This window comes from Triturus cristatus, chromosome 4_2 (assembly GCF_964204655.1).
Source record: "Triturus cristatus chromosome 4_2, aTriCri1.1, whole genome shotgun sequence".
NCBI lineage: Eukaryota > Metazoa > Chordata > Amphibia > Caudata > Salamandridae > Triturus > Triturus cristatus.
Genome location: NC_140586.1, coordinates 829367520 through 829391325, shown reverse-complemented (window position 1 = coordinate 829391325; position 23806 = coordinate 829367520). Strand labels below are relative to the sequence as shown.

Below are 23806 nucleotides of genomic sequence, written 5' to 3'. Positions count from 1 at the left end.
CAAGCAGGAAAATGCAGAAGGGCCCCACGCAGGACTCGTGGAGTGTGGGGGGCTGGTCTTCGGTGCAGATGGTGCTTGGGGGTGGGGCTTCTCAATCCCCGGTGCACAACTTCGAGGGTGCCTCAGAAGCTGCGCTTGAAGACACTAGCCACTTTTCCCAGGTAGCCGGTCCCACGTCTCTCGTCACCTCCACGGATCTCAGCTCTGCTGTGGATGTGGATCAGGGTCGGAGAAGTCTGGAAGTCAAGGCTCTGGTCGGGCTCTGCAGTCGGTCCCTCGTAGAACTTTAGCAAAGCAAAGGGTAGTCTCTTGATGGTGCCTGTTTGCACAGGGTAGCCACTCCTTGGCCACAAGGGAGATTCTTCAGTCTTCTTCTTTCGTCGAATGTCGAAGGTCCAGAGTTTCTGTTCAAGTTTGCAGGTTCAGGATAATCTAAAGTCTTGAGGCCCAACTCCCACTCTTATACTAATCTGGGGGGCTGGGATACCTGCTAGGTCACGCCTTATGGGTGGGACCTGGGAGGGGGTGGTTACACCCACTTCCCTTTGTCCAGTTTCGCGCCAGAGCTGGGGCTGGAGTGCCCCAGCGCCGGTTTGAACTGGACTATGCAAGGAACACCTTGTGTGCCCCAGGCATGTCTCATTCCTTTCAGCCCACCCTGCCCCAATACACTAAAGGCTGTCTGGGGAGGTGCTAGCACCTGCCCAAGCAGGAAACCTATTGTCCAGGCCTCCCTGGCTGGGATCACTCCCAGCAGCAGGAGGTCAGACTTGTGTCGTGGCAGCAGCATCCATTTTGTGATGCTGAGGCTTTGGTCAGAGGCTAACAGTGAAGTATGATTTTAACATGTCTTTCCCTCTAGAAGGGGGGAATAATATCCTCATGTCCAGAAATGGTATGGGGGTATTATTCCACAGTGTTAGACACCTTACACGACATGTTTCGATAAAGCCAAACCATTGTTACCATAACCGTTTAAGATTATAAGGCACTTTAAGAGTATATGGTAGGCTATATCATAGAACAGCTATAAGGACGTGGTTCCGAAAGCTGCAGACAGGCTCAGCTCATGCTAGAGCACCATCTCACATGTTACCAAGCACTCTGCCTCCAGGATTGTTAAGGCCTGCCATAGGAGTGACTGATAGGTACACATGTGTCTATATGTAAGTTAGGTATAGGAATACTACACCTAAGCAAGGGGTGATTACACGACCTTGCCCCAGCTGAGTGATCAGGCAGTTGTGTCAAAATGGAAGGCCAGGCCAGGGGTGGCATAATACATGCTGCAGCCCCTGGTAGGCCTAGGGTACACCTATGCCCTGGGTACCTAGGGTACACTGTACAGGGGCTGATAAGGTGACCCTATCCAAATGGGTTATGCACCTAAAGTACATAGTATCAATTTAGAGAGAGAACAGCAGGGCTGTGGGTCTGATTAGCAGGCCCACAGCCACATCTAAGTCGAAAACCAGTAAAGCAAAAGCAAAAAGTGGGGGTGAACATAGAAAGCAGACCCTACTCTCCTACACAACCCCCCCCCCCCCAAACTTTGGGACATTAAACTAACCTTGACCAGTTGAGTCTTCATGTTCTAAGTGGAAATATCTGGAGAGTCCATCTGCATTGGCATGGTCAGTCCCAGGTCTATGTTCCACTGTGAAGTCCATCCCCTGTAGGGAAATGGACCACCTAAGAAGTTTGGGATTTTCACCCTTCATCTGATTTAGCCACAAGAGGGGCTTATGGTCTGTCTGAATCTTGAAGTGGGTGCCAAACAAGTATGGCCTCAGCTTCTTCAGGGCCCAAACCACAGCAAAGGCCTCCCTCTCAATAGCTGACCAACGTTTCTCTCTAGGGGTCAGCCTTCTACTTATAAAAGCAATGGGCTGGTCTAGACCATCTACATTCAGTTGTGAAAGAACAGCTCCCACACCTAACTCAGAAGCATCTGTCTGGACAATGAACTCTTTGGAGTAGTCTGGACTTTTCAGAATAGGTGCACTGCACATGGCCTGCTTCAGGTCATCAAATGATTTTTGACAGCTTACTGTACACTGAACTTTCTTTGGCATCTTCTTGGAGGTCAAGTCATTAAGTGGTGTCACAATGGACCCATAGTTCTTAACAAACTTTCTGTAGTACCCAGTCAGGCCCAAGAAAGCTCTGACCTGAGTCTGGATAGTTGGAGGAGTCCAGTCCTTTATGGTCTGGATCTTGCTCTCCAGTGGTTGAACCTGACCCCCACCAACTAGGTGGCCCAGGTATACAACTTTGCTCTGCCCTATCTGGCACTTAGTGGCCTTGATAGTGAGGCCTGCCTTTTGCAGGGCCTCTAAAACATTCCTCAGGTGGACCAGGTGATCCTCCCAGGTGGAGCTAAAGACAGCAATATCATCAAGATAAGCTGCACAATAATCATCCAACCCAGTAAGGACTTGATTCACCAACCTTTGGAAAGTGGCAGGTGCATTCTTCAAACCAAAGGGCATTACCACAAATTGATAATGTCCTCCTGGGGTCGAGAAAGCAGTTTTGGCCTTTGCACTCTAAGCTAGTCTGATTTGCCAGTAGCCTGCTGTCAGGTCAAATGTGCTCAAAAACTTAGCAGCTGCCAGTCTGTCAATGAGCTCATCTGCCCTAGGTATTGGGTGGGCATCTGTCCTAGTGACAGCATTGAGACCTCTGTAATCCACGCAAAACCTCATCTCTCTCTTACCATCTTGGGTGTGAGGCTTTGGCACAAGGACTACAGGACTAGCCCAAGGGCTCTCTGAAGGTTCAATGACTCCCAGCTCCAACATCTTTTGTACCTCAACTTTTATGCAGTCCCCGACATGGTCAGGTTGCCTGTAGATTTTACTCTTCACAGGCAGACTGTCACCAGTGTCCACCTCATGGGTGCACCAGTTTGTCTGACTTGGGGTCAGAGAGAACATATGTCTGTAGGATTGCAGAACCTGTCTGCAGTCCTGTTGCTGATGGACAGTGAGGCTGTCAGAAAAGACCACACCATCAACTGAGCCATCATCAGGGTTCTGAGTCAACAGGTCTGGGAGAGGGTCACTGCCCCTCATCAGTAGCCATGAGTAGCCCCATGTCTGCCCTGTCAACATATGCCTTCAATCTGTTGACATGAAGCACCCTGTGGGGGCTTCTGGGAGTCCCAAGGTCCACCAAGTAGGTGACTTCTCCCTTTTTCTCAACAATAGTGTGGGGTCCAGACCATTTGTCTTGGAGTGCTGCTGGGGCCACTGGCTCCAACACCCACACTTTCTGCCCTGGCTGGTAAACAGTCAGCACAGCCTTTTGGTCATGCCAAGCTTTTTGGAGTTCTTGGCTTGCCTCAAGGTTTTTAGAAGCCTTCTTCATATACTCTGCCATCCTGGAGCGGAGACCAAGTACATAATCCACTATGTCCAGTTTGGGTTGTCTGAGAGGTCTCTCCCATCCTTCCCTTACCAAACACAGGGGTCCTCTTACAGGATGCCCAAACAAAAGCTCAAAAGGGCTGTAGCCAACCCCCTTTTGTGGGACCTCTCTGTAAGCAAACAGAAGGCAGGGTAAAAGGATGTCCCATCTTCGCCTAAGCTTGTCTGGTAACCCTTTTATCATTCCCTTTAGGGTCTTGTTGAATCTCTCAACAAGCCCATTGCACTGTGGGTGATAGGGTGTGGTGAACTTGTAGTTCACACCACACTCCTTCCACATTGCAGTCAAGTATCCTGACATGAAGTTGGCACCTCTGTTAGAAATGACCTCCTTTGGAAAGCCCACTCTGGAGAATACTCCAAGCAGGGCCCTTGCCACAACAGGAGCTGTTGTGGTCCTCAGGGGAATAGCTTCTGGATACCTGGTGGCATGGTCCACTATCACCAGTATGAATCTGTGCCCAGATGCTGTTTGTGGGTCCATTGGTCCTACAATATCTATGCCCACTCTTTCAAAGGGGACCCCCACCACAGGTAGTGGTATGAGGGGGGCCTTTGTGGTGCCACCTGATTTGCCACTGGCTTGGCAGGTGACACAGGAGCGACAAAACTCCTTAGTATCTTCTGACATATGGGGCCAGTGAAAGTGAGGGACAAGCCTGTCCCAAGTCTTGTTCTGGCCTAAATGTCCTGCAAGGGGAATATCATGGGCCAAGGTAAGAAGGAAGCCTCTGAACTTCAGTGGTATGACCAACCTCCTGGATGCACCAGGCTTGGGGTCTCTAGCCTCTGAATACAGTAGCCCTTCATCCCAATACACTCTATGGGTACCTTGAGCATTCCCTGCAGCCTCAGCAGCAGCCAGCTGTCTGAGGGGTTCAAGAGAGGGGCAGTCTAATTGAGCCTGCCTCAGATCTGCCCTTGAAGGTCCCCCTGTCCCAAGAAACTCAACCTGATCAGGTTCAAGTTCTTCTAGGACAGTTCCTTCAGGGCTCTCAGAATCATCCTCCTGGTAGGGCTGATCCACCACCTGAGGCAGGGGGGAAGGCACAGCCTTAACTCTACTGCTCTTTCTCTTGGGTTGTGACTGGTCCATAGTTTCAGGATCCAGCACTTGTTCAGTGGTGCACTTTTTGGCCTGTGACCTGGTCACAGCAAGGACATGTGCATCTATCTCCAGCATTTCTGCATGGGTCCTTGTTAGACCTGTCAGCCCTTTGGGTGGTCCCTCCTCATCATTATTTATTTTGTCCCACTTTTGCCTCAAACCCTGTTTGAATTTTTCCTTTTTGGGAACCACCAGACTTTTTCGTGTTGCTACAGATTCAGGGAACCATTTTAGCTACCCCTGAAACTTCTGTCTGAGGGCCTGAAGCACAAAATGGTGGCCACCTGTGACATCACCAGCATCCACTGGAACCTACCAGCACCTTCCAGAACATTCCAGGAGATTCCAGAACCCTGTGACCGTTGGAGGCGGTTTAGAATGTTGGGAGGATAAGAGAAGCAGTTGGCAGTTGGAGCTGGCAGTTGGCACCTGACTGGTGAAGAGAGAGGAGCACAACAGTGAAGGAGGAAGGAGTGAAGCAGCAGGGGTGGAAACTTGTGCCTGGAGTGGGGTCCATAAACCCACCCTTGATACTTGTCCCTACTGATGGATCCCAGCCTATAGCCCTGTGTGGGAAGAAGACAGAAGAAAACCATCCTAAGGACCTGGACAGCAGGAACAGGCCTTAGAACCTAGAAAACAGCAAGATTCTGACCTGAGAACTGGTTTCCCTGGAGTCCGGCGTCGAGTAGCCTGAAGACCTGGAGCCCGAGGTGGAGAAGCGGCGCTGACTGAAGTAGCAGACGTCGTACCCGGAGCCGCCTGAGGTCGTGAGAGAGCGCCGACGGGGGTCGAGAGGAATACCAGAGGTCGAAGAGGACGTGAACCGAGGTCGAGCGAGCGGCGTCATCGGAGGAGTGAAGTCCGCCCTCCGGAGTCGTCGGAGACCGAGGTAGAGGTGAACCGGAGGTCGGGAGTGAGGATCGCACTCCGGAGTCGCCCGGAACCTGAGAGGAGGAGCACCGGAGGTCGGGGGTGAGGATCGCACCCCGGAGTCGCCGGAAGTCGACATCGAGGCCAGGCCGGCCGACGTCATCGGAGCCGAGAGCGCCATCGGACCGGAGCCGCCCGAAGTCGACATCGTGAAGAGACTGCCTGACGCCGTCGAATCGGAGGTCGAGATCGAACCGAGGCCACCGACATCGGACCGGAACCGCCTGCCGGCGTCGTCAAAGAACTGACATTGTGCCGAGGCCGCCGAGACCGAACCGGAACCGCCTCACGGCGTCGACACGACTCCAGCGGCGTCGGAACATCAGAAAAAGGGCAGTAAGTGGAGTAGAGGGCGCCTAAGGCCCTGTGGAGACCTGAGAGACTGCTCTAAGGGGCTAGGGAGGTGCTGAAACCCACCTGACTGTGCCTGGGGTGAACTGGGACTAACCTAGAGAGGTTGTGTGGAGAAGGAAAGCCAGGGCATTGGTATTTCCCCCCTTTGATCTACCTCAGTTTAGGCCTCAGCCTTGTCCCAGCCAGGGAGTAGCCTCCCCCCTCAAGCCTTCCACAACCCTACAAGCTGTGCCTGGGCCATATCAGCCCTTAAGAAGTGAAGTGTCATCTGATTATATGAGGGGTGCTGTATACTTTTAATTATTTATTGAGGATACTGTATTTATTGAGTTTTTACCTATTTATTGCTGCACTATATTTATAGGTCCACAGGACTTGTTGGTGTACAATATTTATTGATACAGTATTTATTGCCTCAAAGTATTTAATTGTCTGTATATATTGCACTTGTATTTATGCCCTGTTATTTATGATCACCCCTATTTATTTCATCAAACAGCCAATATTTATTTGACCTGCACTAATTGAAACTTGTATATTGTGATTGACCTATTTATTTTTCCAATCAGCAACTAAGAGAAAAAGATAAAGAAAGAATATTTTCATAATTTTTACGGTGTAGAGTCGTTTTTGGAACGGATGCACGCATGGTTATTGTATGGGTATATTGTATGCTTAGCACTGTGCCTGTTTCCTGACCACTCGAGCCAAGCTACCCCATTGTGTTGGGAAGGTCCACCACCACCCTGCGGAGTGGGAGTGGGGCTGTTTCCAACATAAATTGGTGTTCAGTGGTGGGATAGAGCTGTGCCTACATATACTCAACAATAACTGTGGGTAGTCCATAGGCCTACACCGGGAGTTTTCTCACAGCGGCCTTCCAAATTGTGGGTTTTTGTTTTTTCCAAATTTACTCTGGTGGTGGGAGGAGGTATTACTAAAGGTACCCCCCTGCATTGTTACTGCACAAAACCTGTCCTCTAACCTGAGTGGGCAAGATGGAGTTTGTACTGGAAGATTTAGAAACGTACACTGTGGCCCAACTCAGGGAGTTTTGCCAGCGGGAGGGGGTGTACTGTCCCCCAGGAGCAAAGAAGGGTGCACTCCAAACCAGCTTAAGGGCTTGGGGGGAGGCACGCCGAGAAAGCAAGGCTGAGGAGGAAGACAGGGATGGAGAGCCTAACCCCGAGGGGGCTGAGATGTACCAACCTGAGGTGGGGAACCTGTCAGCAGGGCCCAGGACACTTTCTAGGAAGGGCAGCACTGTCTCTAGCGGGGGCTTATCCAGCGTGGAGTTAGCAGATCGGAGAGAGAAAAGACAGCTCACATGGGATTTAGCAAAGCTGGAGAAGGAGAAGGAGGAACAGAGGTTGGCTCATGAGGCGGAGAAAGAGAGGATGGCTCATGAGATAAGACTGAAAGAGATAGAGCTTCAGATCCTAAGAATTGGAGCACCAACTGTTCCTAATGGTGGCAGCCAAATCCAAGAGTCCACCAGGGAACCCAAACCTTACCTGCCAAAGGACATAGTAGCTAGCTATGGGGCGGGTGACGACATCGCCAAGTGGCTAGCAGCCTATGAGGTCTCGTTGAGGGCCCATGGGGTTCCAGTGAAGTACTGGGGAGGGGGATTGTATAAGTACATGCCTCCAGCTGGTAGGGATGCTTTATTGGCCCTCGAAGAGGATGAGCAGACCCACTACCCCACCATGAAACTGGCGCTCATCAGAAAGTTTGGACTAACACCTGAAAAGTACAGACAGAAGTTCAGGGGTAGTCACAAGCTGGGCACACAGAATTGGGTGGACTTCCTGGACTATGCAAAGAAGGCACTGGAAGGTTGGATTCAGGGCAGTGAAGTAAGGAACTACGAGGAGCTGTTTGACCTGGTACTGAAGGAACACCTACTCGAGAAATGTTTCCCTGAACTGCGGCAACACCTGGTGGATAGCAAGCTGACCAGCCCCCGGAAGCTTGCTGAGGAGGCGGACATTTGGGCTAGTACCCGGGTGTCCACAAGGGGGACTGGAGGGGATACTCAAAAGGCCGGACAGGGCGCCCCCCAGAAGAAAGAAGGAGGGGAAAAGAAAAAGGAGTTCTCCAAAGGCCCCCAAAATAACTTCCAAGGGAAGGGAACAGGATTCACCTCTAAGGCTAACCCACCCAGAAACCCTAATCCTGGCCAGAGTCAGCAGCCAAGGGTTGTCCATTGCTATGAGTGCGGTGGCGTTGGACACTATAAAGGAGATCCGAAGTGTCAGAAACGATCACCCCCTCCCACTGGAGGAAAGCCCCCCGGAGTAGCTAGTGTAGTGCTCGGGGAGGAGATGCCCTTAACTAAGGGAAGGGAGTGGGCGGGTGTCACTTTAGTGTCCCTGGGAGAACGGGAGATGGTTCCTAAGATTCAGGTGCCCGCAAATACCGCAAAGTATGGGCAGTGGATCACCATCAACGGCCAAAGAGGGGAGGCTCTGAGAGACACAGGAGCCAGTATGACTATGGTGCGTAGCCAACTGGTGTCTCCAGAGCAGGTAATTCCCGATGTACTCCACCCAGCCGCGATGGCTGACGGCAGAACAGGTCACTATCCAGTGGCCGAGGTTCCCTTTGAATGGGGGGGGGTTGCAGGTTCACTTCGAGTTGCCGTAAGCCCTGCCGTGCCAGTCGATTGTCTGCTGGGCAATGACATGGAGCACAACGCTTGGAAGGAGGTGGAATACCGGACTCACACCGAGATGCTGGGTACACCTGACTGGGCCTGTGTTAGCACAAGGTCCGAGACTACCCGAAGAGGGAGCTCATTCCGGCTGGAGCCTGGAACAAAGGCCCAGCCAGCTGCCAGTCAAGGGAAGAACCGAGGACAGGAGGAGCCTGCCTCGGCGTCTCCACCCCGTAGGACGGATAGGCCACCGGAGGTGGTGGACCAGGAGTCTGCGGAGGGGGACGTTACCAACCTGGAGGACCTACCCATCCCGGCCGAGTGGCACGTGGAGGGAGGCCCGTCCAGGGAGGAATTCTGCCAGGGCCAGAGGGAGTGCCCTACCCTTGAGGGGCTGAGGCGACAGGCCGAAGCCCAGGCAGCAGGGAACGTTGAGGGGAACTACAGTGTTTACTGGGAGGATGGCCTCCTCTACAGTGAACCCAAGGCACCCCTACATGGATCGTCACGAGCCTTGGTAGTTCCTCAACGTTATCGAGCCTTCCTTTTAGAGTTGGCTCACGAGATCCCCTTGGCAGGACACCTGGGGCAAGACAAGACCTTCGCCCGTCTTGTCCCACACTTTTATTGGCCTCAGATGAAAGTGTCGTCCGATACCTACTGCCGTACATGTGTGTCTTGCCAAGCCAGTGGGAAAACAGGGGTGAAGCTGAAAGCTCCCCTGGAACCACTTCCTGTCGTTAGCACCCCCTTTGAAAGGGTGGGCATCGACATTGTGGGTCCGTTAGATCCACCAACATCAGCTGGTCACAGGTTTATCCTAGTCCTGGTGGATCATGCCACACGGTACCCAGAGGCAATACCTCTGAGGACCATAACAGCACCTGTTGTGGCTAGGGCCCTGATGGGAATCTTTACCCGAGTGGGTTTTCCCAAGGAAGTTGTGTCCGACAGGGGGACCAACTTCATGTCAGCATATATGCGGGCAATGTGGAAGGAGTGTGGAGTGACCTACCGGTTCACAACTCCTTACCACCCCCAGACCAATGGTCTAGTGGAAAGGTTTAACAAAACCTTAAAAGGCATGATCAGAAGTCTGCCTGAAAGCCTGCGGAGGAAATGGGACGTCCTCCTACCCTGTTTACTTTTTTCCTACAGGGAAGTGCCACAGAAGGGAGTGGGCTTCAGCCCCTTCGAGCTTCTGTATGGGCACCCTGTACGTGGACCTCTTAACCTGGTGAGAGACGGATGGGAAAGAACTCCCAGAAAGCTCCCCCAGGATGTGGTGAGCTACATGCTGGCCTTCCGGAGCCAAATGGCTAAGTTGTGGAAGCAAGCTTCTGACAACTTGGAAGCCAGCCAAGCAGTAATGAAGGCGTGGTATGACCACAACGCTCACCCGGTGGAGTTGGAGCCTGGCCAGAAGGTGTGGGTGATCGAACCAGGAGAGCTTAGTGCCCTCCAGGATCGCTGGTCAGGACCCTTTGAGGTGTTGGAGAAGAAGGGTAAGGCTACCTACTTGGTGGACCTGAAGACCCCTCGTCAGCCCCTGCGGGTGCTGCATGCCAACCGCCTCAAACCCCACCACGAGAGGCCCGAAGTCATCTTGATGATGGTGACTGACGGAGGAGAGGACGTGGAAAGCGAGCCTCTCCCTGATCTGTTTGCGTCTCAGGAAAAGGATGGGTCGGTGGAGGGAGTGATTCTCTCCCCATCTCTAACTCCTGAACAGCAGGAGGACTGTCGCCAGGTCCTGGGGCAGTACTCTTCGTTGTTCTCCCTTGTCCCGGGTAGGACTCACCTGTGCGTCCATGACGTGGACACAGGAGACAGCCCACCTGTGAAGTCCAAGATCTACCGGATGTCAGACAAGGTGAAGGCCAGCATTCATAGTGAAGTCACTAAGATGCTGGAGCTAGGAGTGATTGAACCTTCTAGCAGCCCCTGGTCCAGTCCGGTGGTGTTAGTACCGAAAGCTGCACCACCGGGTGCCCAACCAGAACTGAGGTTCTGTGTGGACTACCGGGGACTGAATTCAGTGACAAAGACTGATGCACATCCGATCCCTAGGGCGGATGAATTGATTGACCGGCTGGGAGCTGCCCAATATCTAAGTACCTTTGACCTTACTTCAGGGTACTGGCAGATCTCGTTGACTGATGGAGCAAGGGAAAGGTCAGCCTTCTCCACGCCCAATGGCCACTACCAGTTCTGTGTGATGCCCTTTGGGCTCAAGAACGCACCTGCCACGTTTCAGCGCCTGGTAAACCAGATCCTCACCGGAATGGAGAGTTTCTCTGCTGCTTACCTGGATGACATAGCCGTCTTCAGTAACAGCTGGGAGGATCACTTGCGTCACCTGCAAGCTGTTCTCCAGGCCCTGAGACAAGCTGGATTGACGATCAAGGCCAGCAAGTGCCAGATCGGGCAGGGGTCGGTAGTGTACCTTGGACACTTGGTGGGTAGGGGAACGGTGCAACCCCTCCAGGCGAAGATCGAGGCCATCATGGCCTGGGAACCCCCCAAGACACAGACTGAGGTCCGAGCATTTTTGGGCCTCACGGGATACTATCGCCGCTTCGTGAAGGGGTACGGTACCATCGTAGCCCCTCTCACGGAGCTCACGTCCAAGAAACAACCTCGACGGGTAGTCTGGACGGAGGCTTGTCAGCAAGCCTTTGAGAGATTGAAGAAAGCCATGTGCGAGGCCCCGGTCTTAAGGGCCCCAGACTTTTCCAAGGAGTTCATTGTCCAGACAGATGCATCAGAACATGGCATTGGGGCAGTGTTATCGCAACTCAACGAAGAGGGTCTGGATCAACCCGTGGTCTTCCTATCCCGGAGACTACTTCCCAGGGAACAGAAGTGGAGTGCAATAGAGCGTGAAGCCTTTGCAGTGGTATGGGCTCTGAAGAAGTTGCGGCCATACCTGTTTGGATCGCACTTCCTAGTTCAGACCGACCACAGACCCCTTCGTTGGCTGATGCAAATGAAGGGGGAGAATCCCAAGTTGTTGAGGTGGTCTATTTCCCTACAGGGGATGGACTTTCAGGTGGAACATCGGCCTGGAGTGGACCACGCCAATGCAGACGGTCTCTCAAGGTATTTCCGCCTTAGTGATGAGAACTCCCAAGGGGTTGGGTAGCTCTCCCCACTTTCAGCTGGGGGGGACGCGTGTTAGACCTGTCAGCCCTTTGGGTGGTCCCTCCTCATCATTATTTATTTTGTCCCACTTTTGCCTCAAACCCTGTTTGAATTTTTCCTTTTTGGGAACCACCAGACTTTTTCGTGTTGCTACAGATTCAGGGAACCATTTTAGCTACCCCTGAAACTTCTGTCTGAGGGCCTGAAGCACAAAATGGTGGCCACCTGTGACATCACCAGCATCCACTGGAACCTACCAGCACCTTCCAGAACATTCCAGGAGATTCCAGAACCCTGTGACCGTTGGAGGCGGTTTAGAATGTTGGGAGGATAAGAGAGGCAGTTGGCAGTTGGAGCTGGCAGTTGGCACCTGACTGGTGAAGAGAGAGGAGCACAACAGTGAAGGAGGAAGGAGTGAAGCAGCAGGGGTGGAAACTTGTGCCTGGAGTGGGGTCCATAAACCCACCCTTGATACTTGTCCCTACTGATGGATCCCAGCCTATAGCCCTGTGTGGGAAGAAGACAGAAGAAAACCATCCTAAGGACCTGGACAGCAGGAACAGGCCTTAGAACCTAGAAAACAGCAAGATTCTGACCTGAGAACTGGTTTCCCTGGAGTCCGGCGTCGAGTAGCCTGAAGACCTGGAGCCCGAGGTGGAGAAGCGGCGCTGACTGAAGTAGCAGACGTCGTACCCGGAGCCGCCTGAGGTCGTGAGAGAGCGCCGACGGGGGTCGAGAGGAATACCAGAGGTCGAAGAGGACGTGAACCGAGGTCGAGCGAGCGGCGTCATCGGAGGAGTGAAGTCCGCCCTCCGGAGTCGTCGGAGACCGAGGTAGAGGTGAACCGGAGGTCGGGAGTGAGGATCGCACTCCGGAGTCGCCCGGAACCTGAGAGGAGGAGCACCGGAGGTCGGGGGTGAGGATCGCACCCCGGAGTCGCCGGAAGTCGACATCGAGGCCAGGCCGGCCGACGTCATCGGAGCCGAGAGCGCCATCGGACCGGAGCCGCCCGAAGTCGACATCGTGAAGAGACTGCCTGACGCCGTCGAATCGGAGGTCGAGATCGAACCGAGGCCACCGACATCGGACCGGAACCTCCTGCCGGCGTCGTCAAAGAACTGACATTGTGCCGAGGCCGCCGAGACCGAACCGGAACCGCCTCACGGCGTCGACACGACTCCAGCGGCGTCGGAACATCAGAAAAAGGGCAGTAAGTGGAGTAGAGGGCGCCTAAGGCCCTGTGGAGACCTGAGAGACTGCTCTAAGGGGCTAGGGAGGTGCTGAAACCCACCTGACTGTGCCTGGGGTGAACTGGGACTAACCTAGAGAGGTTGTGTGGAGAAGGAAAGCCAGGGCATTGGTATTTCCCCCCTTTGATCTACCTCAGTTTAGGCCTCAGCCTTGTCCCAGCCAGGGAGTAGCCTCCCCCCTCAAGCCTTCCACAACCCTACAAGCTGTGCCTGGGCCATATCAGCCCTTAAGAAGTGAAGTGTCATCTGATTATATGAGGGGTGCTGTATACTTTTAATTATTTATTGGGGATACTGTATTTATTGAGTTTTTACCTATTTATTGCTGCGCTATATTTATAGGTCCACAGGACTTGTTGGTGTACAATATTTATTGATACAGTATTTATTGCCTCAAAGTATTTAATTGTCTGTATATATTGCACTTGTATTTATGCCCTGTTATTTATGATCACCCCTATTTATTTCATCAAACAGCCAATATTTATTTGACCTGCACTAATTGAAACTTGTATATTGTGATTGACCTATTTATTTTTCCAATCAGCAACTAAGAGAAAAAGATAAAGAAAGAATATTTTCATAATTTTTACGGTGTAGAGTCGTTTTTGGAACGGATGCACGCATGGTTATTGTATGGGTATATTGTATGCTTAGCACTGTGCCTGTTTCCTGACCACTCGAGCCAAGCTACCCCATTGTGTTGGGAAGGTCCACCACCACCCTGCGGAGTGGGAGTGGGGCTGTTTCCAACAGTCCTATACTCCACTTCAGACCAAACTGAAGTTTCAAGATCATTGCCCAGTAAACACTCTACAGGAAGGTCTGAACTAACAACAACTTTCTTGAGGCCAGTTACCCCTCCCCAGGAGAAGTTAACAATAGCCACACTATGGGAGGTAGTGGCATTGCTAGCGTTGGTCACTAGGTAATTCTCACCTAGTATGATCTGTACAGGGTACACAAAAGCAGGTGTCACCATTGTGACACTAGTCCCAGTGTCCCTGTAGGCCTGAGCCATTCTTTGGTTGATAAAAGGAGTCTGTCTGTACTTGCCCAGGTTACTGGGGCCTACTGTAGAGGACAAAGCTAAGTCCCCATCACAGATCAGAACAGCCTGAGTAGGTATTCTGACTAGGCCAGAATCCTCCTCAGTTCCCAGGGTTAACCCTACTACACCCTTTTGCTGGGAACCACCACTTACAGCTGAACTAGGGGGTACAGTTGCCTTAGGGGCAATGGTGGCTGGGGGCTTATCCTTTTTGGTGCACTCACTAAACCAATGTGAGTTGGACTTACAATAGTTGCACCATGGTTTCTTTTGGCCTTCTTTCTTTTTATCCTTTTTGGGACCACCCTCCCCCTGAGCCTTTTGGGGGCCTGGTGAAGACTTCTGGTCTTTTTGTTTCTGATCATTACCCTTCTGGTCTGCCTTTTTCTGATCACCGCCCTGGTTCTGGTTTTTCTGCTTAACTCTAGTCCTGACCCATCTATCTGCCTTCTTTCCCAATTCTTGGGGAGAAGTCAGATCAGAATCAATCAGGTGTTGATGCAATAACTGGTTTTGACAGTTGTTAAGGATTTGTTCTCTCATGATCAAATTATACAATCCTGTTTAGTCCTTAACCTTACTTCCCATTAGCCAGCCTTCCAGAGCCTTAGTGGCACAATCTACAAAGTCAGTCCAGTCCTGAGTCTGTGTCTTCTGGGTATCCCTGAACAACAACCTGTATTGTTCAGTGGTTAGGCCAAACCCATCAATCAGAGCACTCTTCAGGACAGTGTAATTATCTGCATCCTCATCACTAACGGTGAGGAGCTTGTCTCTACCTTTCTCAGAGAAGGAGAGCCACAAGATAGCTGCCCACTGACTTTGGGGTACCTGCTGTACTTTGCAAGCTCTCTCCAAAGCAGTTATCCATTTGTGGATGTCATCCCCACACTTGTACGGAGGGACAATCTTGCTCAGGTTTCTATTATCATAGTGCCTGTCTCTATCCTTAGGGATATTGCTACCACCAGTGGGTTCTGACCCACTTAACTTTTGCTCTCTAGCCAGAGCAAGCTTCTCCTTGGCAAGGGCAAGTTCTTCCCTCTGAATCCTCAGATTAGCTTCCCTCATTCTGGCTTCATGTTCCTTTCGCTCAGGGGAAGTCATTCCCCTGTGAGAGGAAACACTAGAGATGCTAGAGACATGGGAGTGGATGGATTCCCTTGAAGGGGATCTGTCCCTCCTGCTTCTCTGTGTAAGCCCACTTGCGGGTCTGTATGGGGGGACCCCATGCAAACTCCCATGTAAGCTTAGGTTAGCCTGGCTAAGTCTTCCTACTTGGCCCTGGCTGTCTACCTCTTCATCTGAAGTCCCATCTGACTCATCTGTGGTGGGTAGACCCTCCTTTGTACCTAGGGTACCTGCCTGTGAGGCTTTAAGAGCATCATACTCCTCTAGGAGTTGTCTTAACTGAAGGAGGGTAGGGTTTGCACCCTGTTTTATTCCTCTGGAGGTACACAATTGTCTCATCTCCTGGAATGTTAGGGTATCATATCTAGAGGGGGTCTTCTGCAGACCTGACCCTCCTGAGAGAGCATCTACTTGATCTCCTCCCAGAGACATGATCTAGTGAGGGTGTGGTGTGTGCACCTACCTACACTAGTTGTTTCTACTAAACCTCTCTGGTAGTTGTAGTCAGGGTGTGTTACTCCCTTCAACCTACAACTACTAAGTCCAGTAGGACTTAAGTATTATAATCTATGTTATATGTACCTAGACAATATCTGTGTGATCTTTCAATTTAGTATCTCAAGATTACAATGGTATTACAACAGCAAGCTCAGATCCCAACCGCTGCTCACCAATGTGAGAAGTTGGCCTGATGTATGATGTCACTAGTTCTAGTGTACACCTTATATCAGTCCAAATACCCTTATGGTGATTGGTTGGAAAGTCAACCTTATAGACCAGCTATCCTAGTGGTAGCATGGACAAGAGCAGTCTTAGGCTAAACTCTGAATGGCATGTGAAGCCAGCTGTGATACCATATATAATCCCTTGAATACCAAATGAAAGGACACCACAACAGATATATATATAAAATAAAGTGTATTTATTCTAGTCAAACCCTCAGCACTCTTTATGAGATTAGAGGTAAGTACAACACAGTCTTATTTATGCATACATTAAGTCACACAGGTAAGTAATACAGTTAGGCCCTAGGGGCCACGCAAACCATATACTAAGTAAGTGGTATAAGGACCACTGTCACGGAAATAGGATAGGCCTAGGCCTAGGGAATCGCTGGGGCTACACTATACTACCAAAGGTTAGGAAGTGGGAGGCCCACGGGATTCAGGTGCAGAGTGGAAACACTCACGCGTAATGCGTAAAAGTCACTAGCAATAGTACAGTTTAGAAATAGATAGATTTAGGACACTTCCGGAGTAGCTAGGAAGTCGAGACTGGAAAACTAGACACTAGGATAGTCACTATCCTGATGAGCACCGGAGTACCCAAGTTACCTAGCCCACAGGCTGCGGGTGCATAGGGGTGAAGTTGCGTCGGGTTTCGTCGTCGACTCCTATGGATGCCTGAAGAAAGATGCTGACAGGCAGTCAGTGAAGAGTGTCCGGTGGATCCCAAGGCTGGGATCAAGAAGAGAGGAGACCTACAAGCAGAAGGGACAGAGTCAAGGTCACTAGCCAGTGACCACGTGGAACCAGGAAGGAACCAGGCGATGTCGTGAAGATTGCAGGTGAAGGTGAAGCTTGTCGCTGCAGCCACGAGGACCAGGGAACGTCGAGGACGACCAGGACCAGGAGGCGAGCTGTCCCACGAAGGCTCTTGCTGTCGGCGGCGTCGAAGTTGGACTAGGACTCACCAAGCCTTGGAAAGCGGAACCCACGCAGAACGGAGGACTTGCTTCTGGTGCAGACCAGGAAGGTCTGGGGTGCTTCTTCTTTGCAGAGAAGCGGGAGCCAGTCTGGAGGAGCCAAACCAGCGCAGAAGATTTCAGGATGCGTCGTCACAAAGGCCACTAGCCAGCGGGCAAGCAACCGGACAGACGCGGCAAGCAGGAAAATGCAGAAGGGCCCCACGCAGGACTCGTGGAGTGTGGGGGGCTGGTCTTCGGTGCAGATGGTGCTTGGGGGTGGGGCTTCTCAATCCCCGGTGCACAACTTCGAGGGTGCCTCAGAAGCTGCGCTTGAAGACACTAGCCACTTTTCCCAGGTAGCCGGTCCCACGTCTCTCGTCGCCTCCACGGATCTCAGCTCTGCTGTGGATGTGGATCAGGGTCGGAGAAGTCTGGAAGTCAAGGCTCTGGTCGGGCTCTGCAGTCGGTCCCTCGTAGAACTTTAGCAAAGCAAAGGGTAGTCTCTTGATGGTGCCTGTTTGCACAGGGTAGCCACTCCTTGGCCACAAGGGAGATTCTTCAGTCTTCTTCTTTCGTCGAATGTCGAAGGTCCAGAGTTTCTGTTCAAGTTTGCAGGTTCAGGATAATCTAAAGTCTTGAGGCCCAACTCCCACTCTTATACTAATCTGGGGGGCTGGGATACCTGCTAGGTCACGCCTTATGGGTGGGACCTGGGAGGGGGTGGTTACACCCACTTCCCTTTGTCCAGTTTCGCGCCAGAGCTGGGGCTGGAGTGCCCCAGCGCCGGTTTGAACTGGACTATGCAAGGAACACCTTGTGTGCCCCAGGCATGTCTCATTCCTTTCAGCCCACCCTGCCCCAATACACTAAAGGCTGTCTGGGGAGGTGCTAGCACCTCCCCAAGCAGGAAACCTATTGTCCAGGCCTCCCTGGCTGGGATCACTCCCAGCAGCAGGAGGTCAGACTTGTGTCGTGGCAGCAGCATCCATTTTGTGATGCTGAGGCTTTGGTCAGAGGCTAACAGTGAAGTATGATTTTAACATGTCTTTCCCTCTAGAAGGGGGGAATAATATCCTCATGTCCAGAAATGGTATGGGGGTATTATTCCACAGTGTTAGACACCTTACACGACATGTTTCGATAAAGCCAAACCATAGTTACCATAACCGTTTAAGATTATAAGGCACTTTAAGAGTATATGGTAGGCTATATCACAGAACAGCTATAAGGACGTGGTTCCGAAAGCTGCAGACAGGCTCAGCTCATGCTAGAGCACCATCTCACATGTTACCAAGCACTCTGCCTCCAGGATTGTTAAGGCCTGCCATAGGAGTGACTGATAGGTACACATGTGTCTATATGTAAGTTAGGTATAGGAATACTACACCTAAGCAAGGGGTGATTACCCGACCTTGCCCCAGCTGAGTGATCAGCCAGTTGTGTCAAAATGGAAGGCCAGGCCAGGGGTGGCATAATACATGCTGCAGCCCCTGGTAGGCCTAGGGTACACCTATGCCCTGGGTACCTAGGGTACACTGTACAGGGGCTGATAAGGTGACCCTATCCAAATGGGTTATGCACCTAAAGTACATAGTATCAATTTAGAGAGAGAACAGCAGGGCTGTGGGTCTGATTAGCAGGCCCACAGCCACATCTAAGTCGAAAACCAGTAAAGCAAAAGCAAAAAGTGGGGGTGAACATAGAAAGCAGACCCAAAGGGCAGCCAGACCCTTCGACAGTGGAAATAGCTTTTGTGGTCTTTTCACTGCAGGGAAATGCCAACATCTAATATCTACATGATCTACTTTCAAATACTAGTCACCCTACCGTGTGGGGTATAGGGCCTACTTAGGAGCAACTTATTAATATTTGAATGGAAAGGTTTCCCCTGTGAAAACAGTTATTTTGATGGGTTGGACTACAGGTTTAAATTGTAGCCGTCAGGATACATAAGTAGGCCTGAAGGCATGTTTTCTATGCCAAACTAGTGGATGGCACAATAAATGCTGCAGTCCACAGGTGACATTTATCTTGCCATTCTAAGCGTGTAGTTTCTACACCATGCACTATGTATGGCCTTTCTGGAGAGTTAAATATGCCTCAGAACACATACACTAGGTCTGGACAACAGCACCCCAGTGTGCACAGTCTAAAAACAAGCAATAAAATTCATCAAAAAATGGGGGCTGGCCAGGCGAAAAGGGGCATTTTGTCACAGTGTGAAAGACAGATCAGACAGGGAAAGGGAAGGGAAGGTTAGAATTTGCCATGGGGTGAGAGGGCATGGAAGAATTGTGGTGTGGTAGTCATGCACAGTATTGCAACATGCTGACAGATTACCAGCTATTGGCAGTGGTTTAGAATTTGCTGGGATTATTGTGATTCCTGGGACATGATATCAGATGTGTTGCTAGAGAATAGGAGCAGTGACAAAGGTGACCAAAATGTACCATGTGCATAGTGCCAGGAGAGTGCATTTGGGGTGCTATGTAGATCCTACAATAATGGTCATACTCTGATACTCTGAGGCACACAATAGTCTGCAGAATGTGATGGGAGAAAAGAGTGGACTGACCAGGTTTGATTGATTGGAAAAGAAGGAGGCCACTCACCAGGGGAACTTCCTGCAACATGGAGGCAGCTTCTGTTTTTCAGGCATCTGAGGCGCTTCTCATGGCTTATAGCATCAAATGCTGTGATGCAACCAGCAGAAAAAAATGACTGCAAGCTCACTAGAGAGGAGTGTTTTAGGAGACCCTCCCTAATGTCTTTTAAGGGATGATTCCATGTTGTACATGGGCCTTAATAGTACTTAGCTGTTCTTCCACAAACCAGCCTGCTGTTGTTTCAAAAGCAATATTTCCATTACATCAAAAGTGTAACAATCACATGTTTGAAGCACTGTAGTTTTGCTGATGTTAATGGTGGGGTTTTGGGATTTTAATTTAGTCAACTGAGTGGAAATCTAGGCTCAGGTGCACCTCCGAAGGTAATCCATAATGACTTACTGGAGCATTGGGCATATGGGTGTAGAGGACCGTGAACAGCCTGAAGTTGGTAAATATAAGTTAGCTATATGGTGTGAATATGAAGGTGGGTGATGAAATGTAAGAATTATTTTAATTCTACCTTTGGTACTACCTATTTTCAAAACAAAGAAGGCTTGGTGCTGCCTGTGGATGCCTTGAGAAGAAGTAATTTTATGGTTGGTTCATTTGGGATTTTGTAAAGATTGAAAGGCTTTGAGGAGCTCTGAAGTATTTTTGTCAGTGTTTGTGAAAGCTTGGACATTAACAAGCTTGTTTGGCTTTTGTAATGGCTTCCTTTTAATCTATGAGATGGACGCAGCAAGCCAGTCTAAGAGCGGGGAACCACTTATTTCAGAAACTCTTCCTTTTTGTATAAGTTCTATTTGCATCTGCAAGACTTTTGGTGAACAAGGCGTTAGGGAGCATATAGGAGGACAGGCTAGGTGGATTAAGCCACAACATAAATAAGAAAGACGTTTGTGATTTTGTTTAGTGGATTGACAAGAATCTCTGCTGGTAGAAGACTAACCACCTGATGATTGAAGATGTTGGTAAAATGTGCTGGAATGGTGGAAATTAAAGTTTTTTAGATTGTAGCTTCTTAGTAGTGAATTCACAGTGCAAATGAAAGGAGTTGACAGGGCAGGCAGACCCAGAGATTTTTTGCTGAAAATATGTATGATTTATATCAGTGGTGAATAGTTTAGAAATTAATAGATTGCTGGTGCCAGGCCGCATAACCTAACGACAGCATGTGGTGCTACACAAGTGCTTTGAAAACAATTCTCCAGAGTTATCTATTTCTCAGCTATGTTACACAGCCATGAAACAAAGTGACAGATGCTGTAGAGAGAGTGTGCTGCCTTTGTTGGTGTCTACTTCTTTATACAGAGTGGTTCAGGGATATCAGAGAAGGCAATGATTCAAGACTTTCCCTAAAAAAATGCATCTGTGGTGGAAGGAACACAACAGTACCCAAACAATGAAATAAGGTACCTGGGCTTACTATAAAAGGATGAAGAATGCCACCTTTACTTAGAGCAACAATAGTATGTCATGCTTCCTATAATCAAATAAAGAGTTTAGAACCTTCATCGACACATAACATACATGTCTGTGCATACCAAATGTTACTGCAGCTCTATGACAAGGGTTTGATTCTCTCACCTGTACAATCCGGAGTGTCTGAAGAGCAAGCTGCTGGGCTTTGGGAGATGAACATGGCAGCAGGGCAATCAGGCCTTTATACACTTGGTTCTGGTATTTGCAATTGCCATGAACCAGGCTCTCTAACAGGACTTGGGCATCCTCCTGCAATTCTTCGGACTTGGACTTTCCTAAGCACTCTGCTATCGCTCTCACACCTGTTGAAAACATGCAAAAGCTATTTAGTTGAAACAAAAAGAACCAATACTGTAAGGTGTTACACAATTCCTAAACCATATGCATGTGCGTAAATTCATTGCCTGAACTGTAGAACCTCTCTGTGTGATATGTGGGTGTGATGCATGTGTTCCCTCAAGGTCTCCCTGTCTGGAACAAATATGAATAACTCACCACCTTTTGTTTTTCCTCAACATATCCTTTCTTAAGGGGGCCTATTTTGAAGTCTTGACCTCCTATATATCCATGCTCAACCCAAGCAATCTGAACAACAGTCAAATCTGCGACTGACCATTCCTGGATAAGTTAACCAAAAGTGCTATATTCACCCAACTCATTGACTATGGAATGGACCAGGAGCTGGTGGCCTATGGCTAGGTTAGTGTCTGGCACCATCTTTTATCTTCACCATAAGCAATGACCATGAAGCTCAAGAAGACCAGAATGGAGCTTCCGTCCTGAAACTCCCGGATCGCTCATCTGCCATTGATACATTTCATAACTAACTCCACAGCACTCCATGATTGTTCCAATTCTGTGTAGCTTCTATCTCTCGCATATGCCTTAACCGTATCTCATCGAGACCTTTAATTTAGTCTCCTACAAACTATGCTGGCAAAACTTATCCCATTGAATGTGTAACTCATGCAGACACTGACAACACTGCACTCACAACCTGCCTCTCCACCATCTACAACTGGATGCAACCAAACCATCGGAAACGTAATGCCAAAAAGACAGAAATCCTCATCTGCACATCTCTGGGAAACACAATGTCTGCAGGCTGGTGGCCCACTGAACTTGGTACCAACATTTACCAACACACAGTGAAAACGTTTGGAATGGCCCGGGACTCTGGCCTCTGCCTCAGACTAATATGATCATAAAAAACCTTCTTCCATGGGAAACCCTCATTAGAATATTCCCTTAAATGGTTTCCCTCACCAGGAGAGGCAGCCATCGTGCTTGTGCTTTCACATCTGGTCTATGCACGTGTCCTCTACATTTGTGCTTTTGAACGCATGCTTTAAATACTACAATGGATACAAAACATTGCAGTGGTACTTCCACTTCCTATGTGTCCTTCACACCCATCCATAGTTTATAGGGCTGGTGTCTACAGATAGCCATCAATCAAGGATTCAGCTCCCTTACACATGGATCTCATGGTGTGAATATTCAAGGAAATAATCAGATTTCTGTTTAAAACATAGCAATCCATAATATAATTCTTCCAGTTTAGCTACTCCTGACATTTGTTGTGTCACAACTTTAGCATGTCTCTGCTCCTCAAGCACGTAATGTACGTGCACATATATTCCACGGCTCTAGCATGCACATAGGCATCATGAACCATTTGATCACTCTGCCACCGCTATGCACTGACAATCCCCTGCAGCATCTTTTCTATACTCCTCAGCATTTCAACTGGAGCAACTTCCCAGGTAGTATCCAAACAATGTGATGGCTTAGATATCGGCTGCACTAACTAATAACCATCTCATTCACATAGGTATGATCCTGCAGGATGCAATATTCTATAAAATTGTAAGAACAATGAAGGTAAGGCAACATCCGCAGCTTGAATGCAGAACATTGCACTGCATTAGCTGTCTCTGATCCTTAACTATATGCAGAGCACTGGCGACTGGTTGCCTGTGACACAAACAGATGAGTAAGCAGCACAAAGCTGGAAAATATATAGAGAAACTGAAGCTAGGTGAGCCTGACCTGGTGTAATATTCAAATGATATTGTGCTAGGTTTTGTATGTCTACAGTCTGTAAATACTGAAACATGTTGGTGGGGAGAACATCTCATTTCACCTGAACAGTTTTAGGTCTCTTCCAAGAACAAGGTGGTGATATGCTTTGTCCAGAAGACAATAGAAGTGAAAAGATAGTGCAAAGACGTCTGCAGAGGGGCAGACGTGTTAACAAACAGTATAAGAACATAGGGCCTAAGGTATAAAATGGGTTTTAACATTGTGTCCATATGAAAATGCGTTAGTACACATGGGCCATGGACTCTATTTGAGCAGGCTATGAAAGAGTTAAGACAGGTCAGGCAGGGCAACAATACAAATGTGTGATCAAGAGTGATGGTAAATGTTCCAAAATGGAAACGTTAGAGTACACACAGAGTTAGTTCACAATTTAAAGACTACCCCATAGATAACTAAATGCTTGAACTCATCTCTTATCCGACAGACTTCACATGCATTTTCAACACCCTTCTAAACAACGTAACAATTTTTGTGGAAGGTATGTGAACATCTACACCCCAACTACAACACGCAAGTGCAAAGCAAAGCCCTCAGCACCCTGGTACTCTAAAGACAATGCTGGCAAGAAAAGATCCAGAAAGGAAAGAAAATAGAAGAAAAAAAGAACTCTTGAGGAAATCTTGATACTGAAATTCTTCTGCACAACATGCAGGCAGCTTATCATATCAGCAAAAGCAAAGTACTATGCCAGCACCATCAGTTAAGCCACCAACAGAAGGAGTATACTGTTCAAGACAATAAAGCACTGCATCAACCCCCTGCCGTACCCACCTATTCCTCACTCTACAGAAAAGTGCAATGCCGTCAATCTCTTCTTCAGGGAAATATTACAGAAGGTCAGACAGCATATTGATGACACCA

The 23806-nt window shown here is 49.5% G+C and overlaps 1 protein-coding gene across 1 annotated transcript in view; it reads right to left on the bottom strand.

The window, feature by feature from the left end:
- Window positions 1-23806, bottom strand: part of ARMH1 (armadillo like helical domain containing 1) — a 274600-nt gene that overhangs the window by 115467 nt on the left and 135327 nt on the right. The window contains exon 5 of the mRNA XM_085602791.1: window positions 20945-21141. Coding sequence (XP_085458917.1) covers window positions 20945-21141 — 197 coding nt within the window. The remainder of the gene's footprint in view (window positions 1-20944; window positions 21142-23806) is intronic.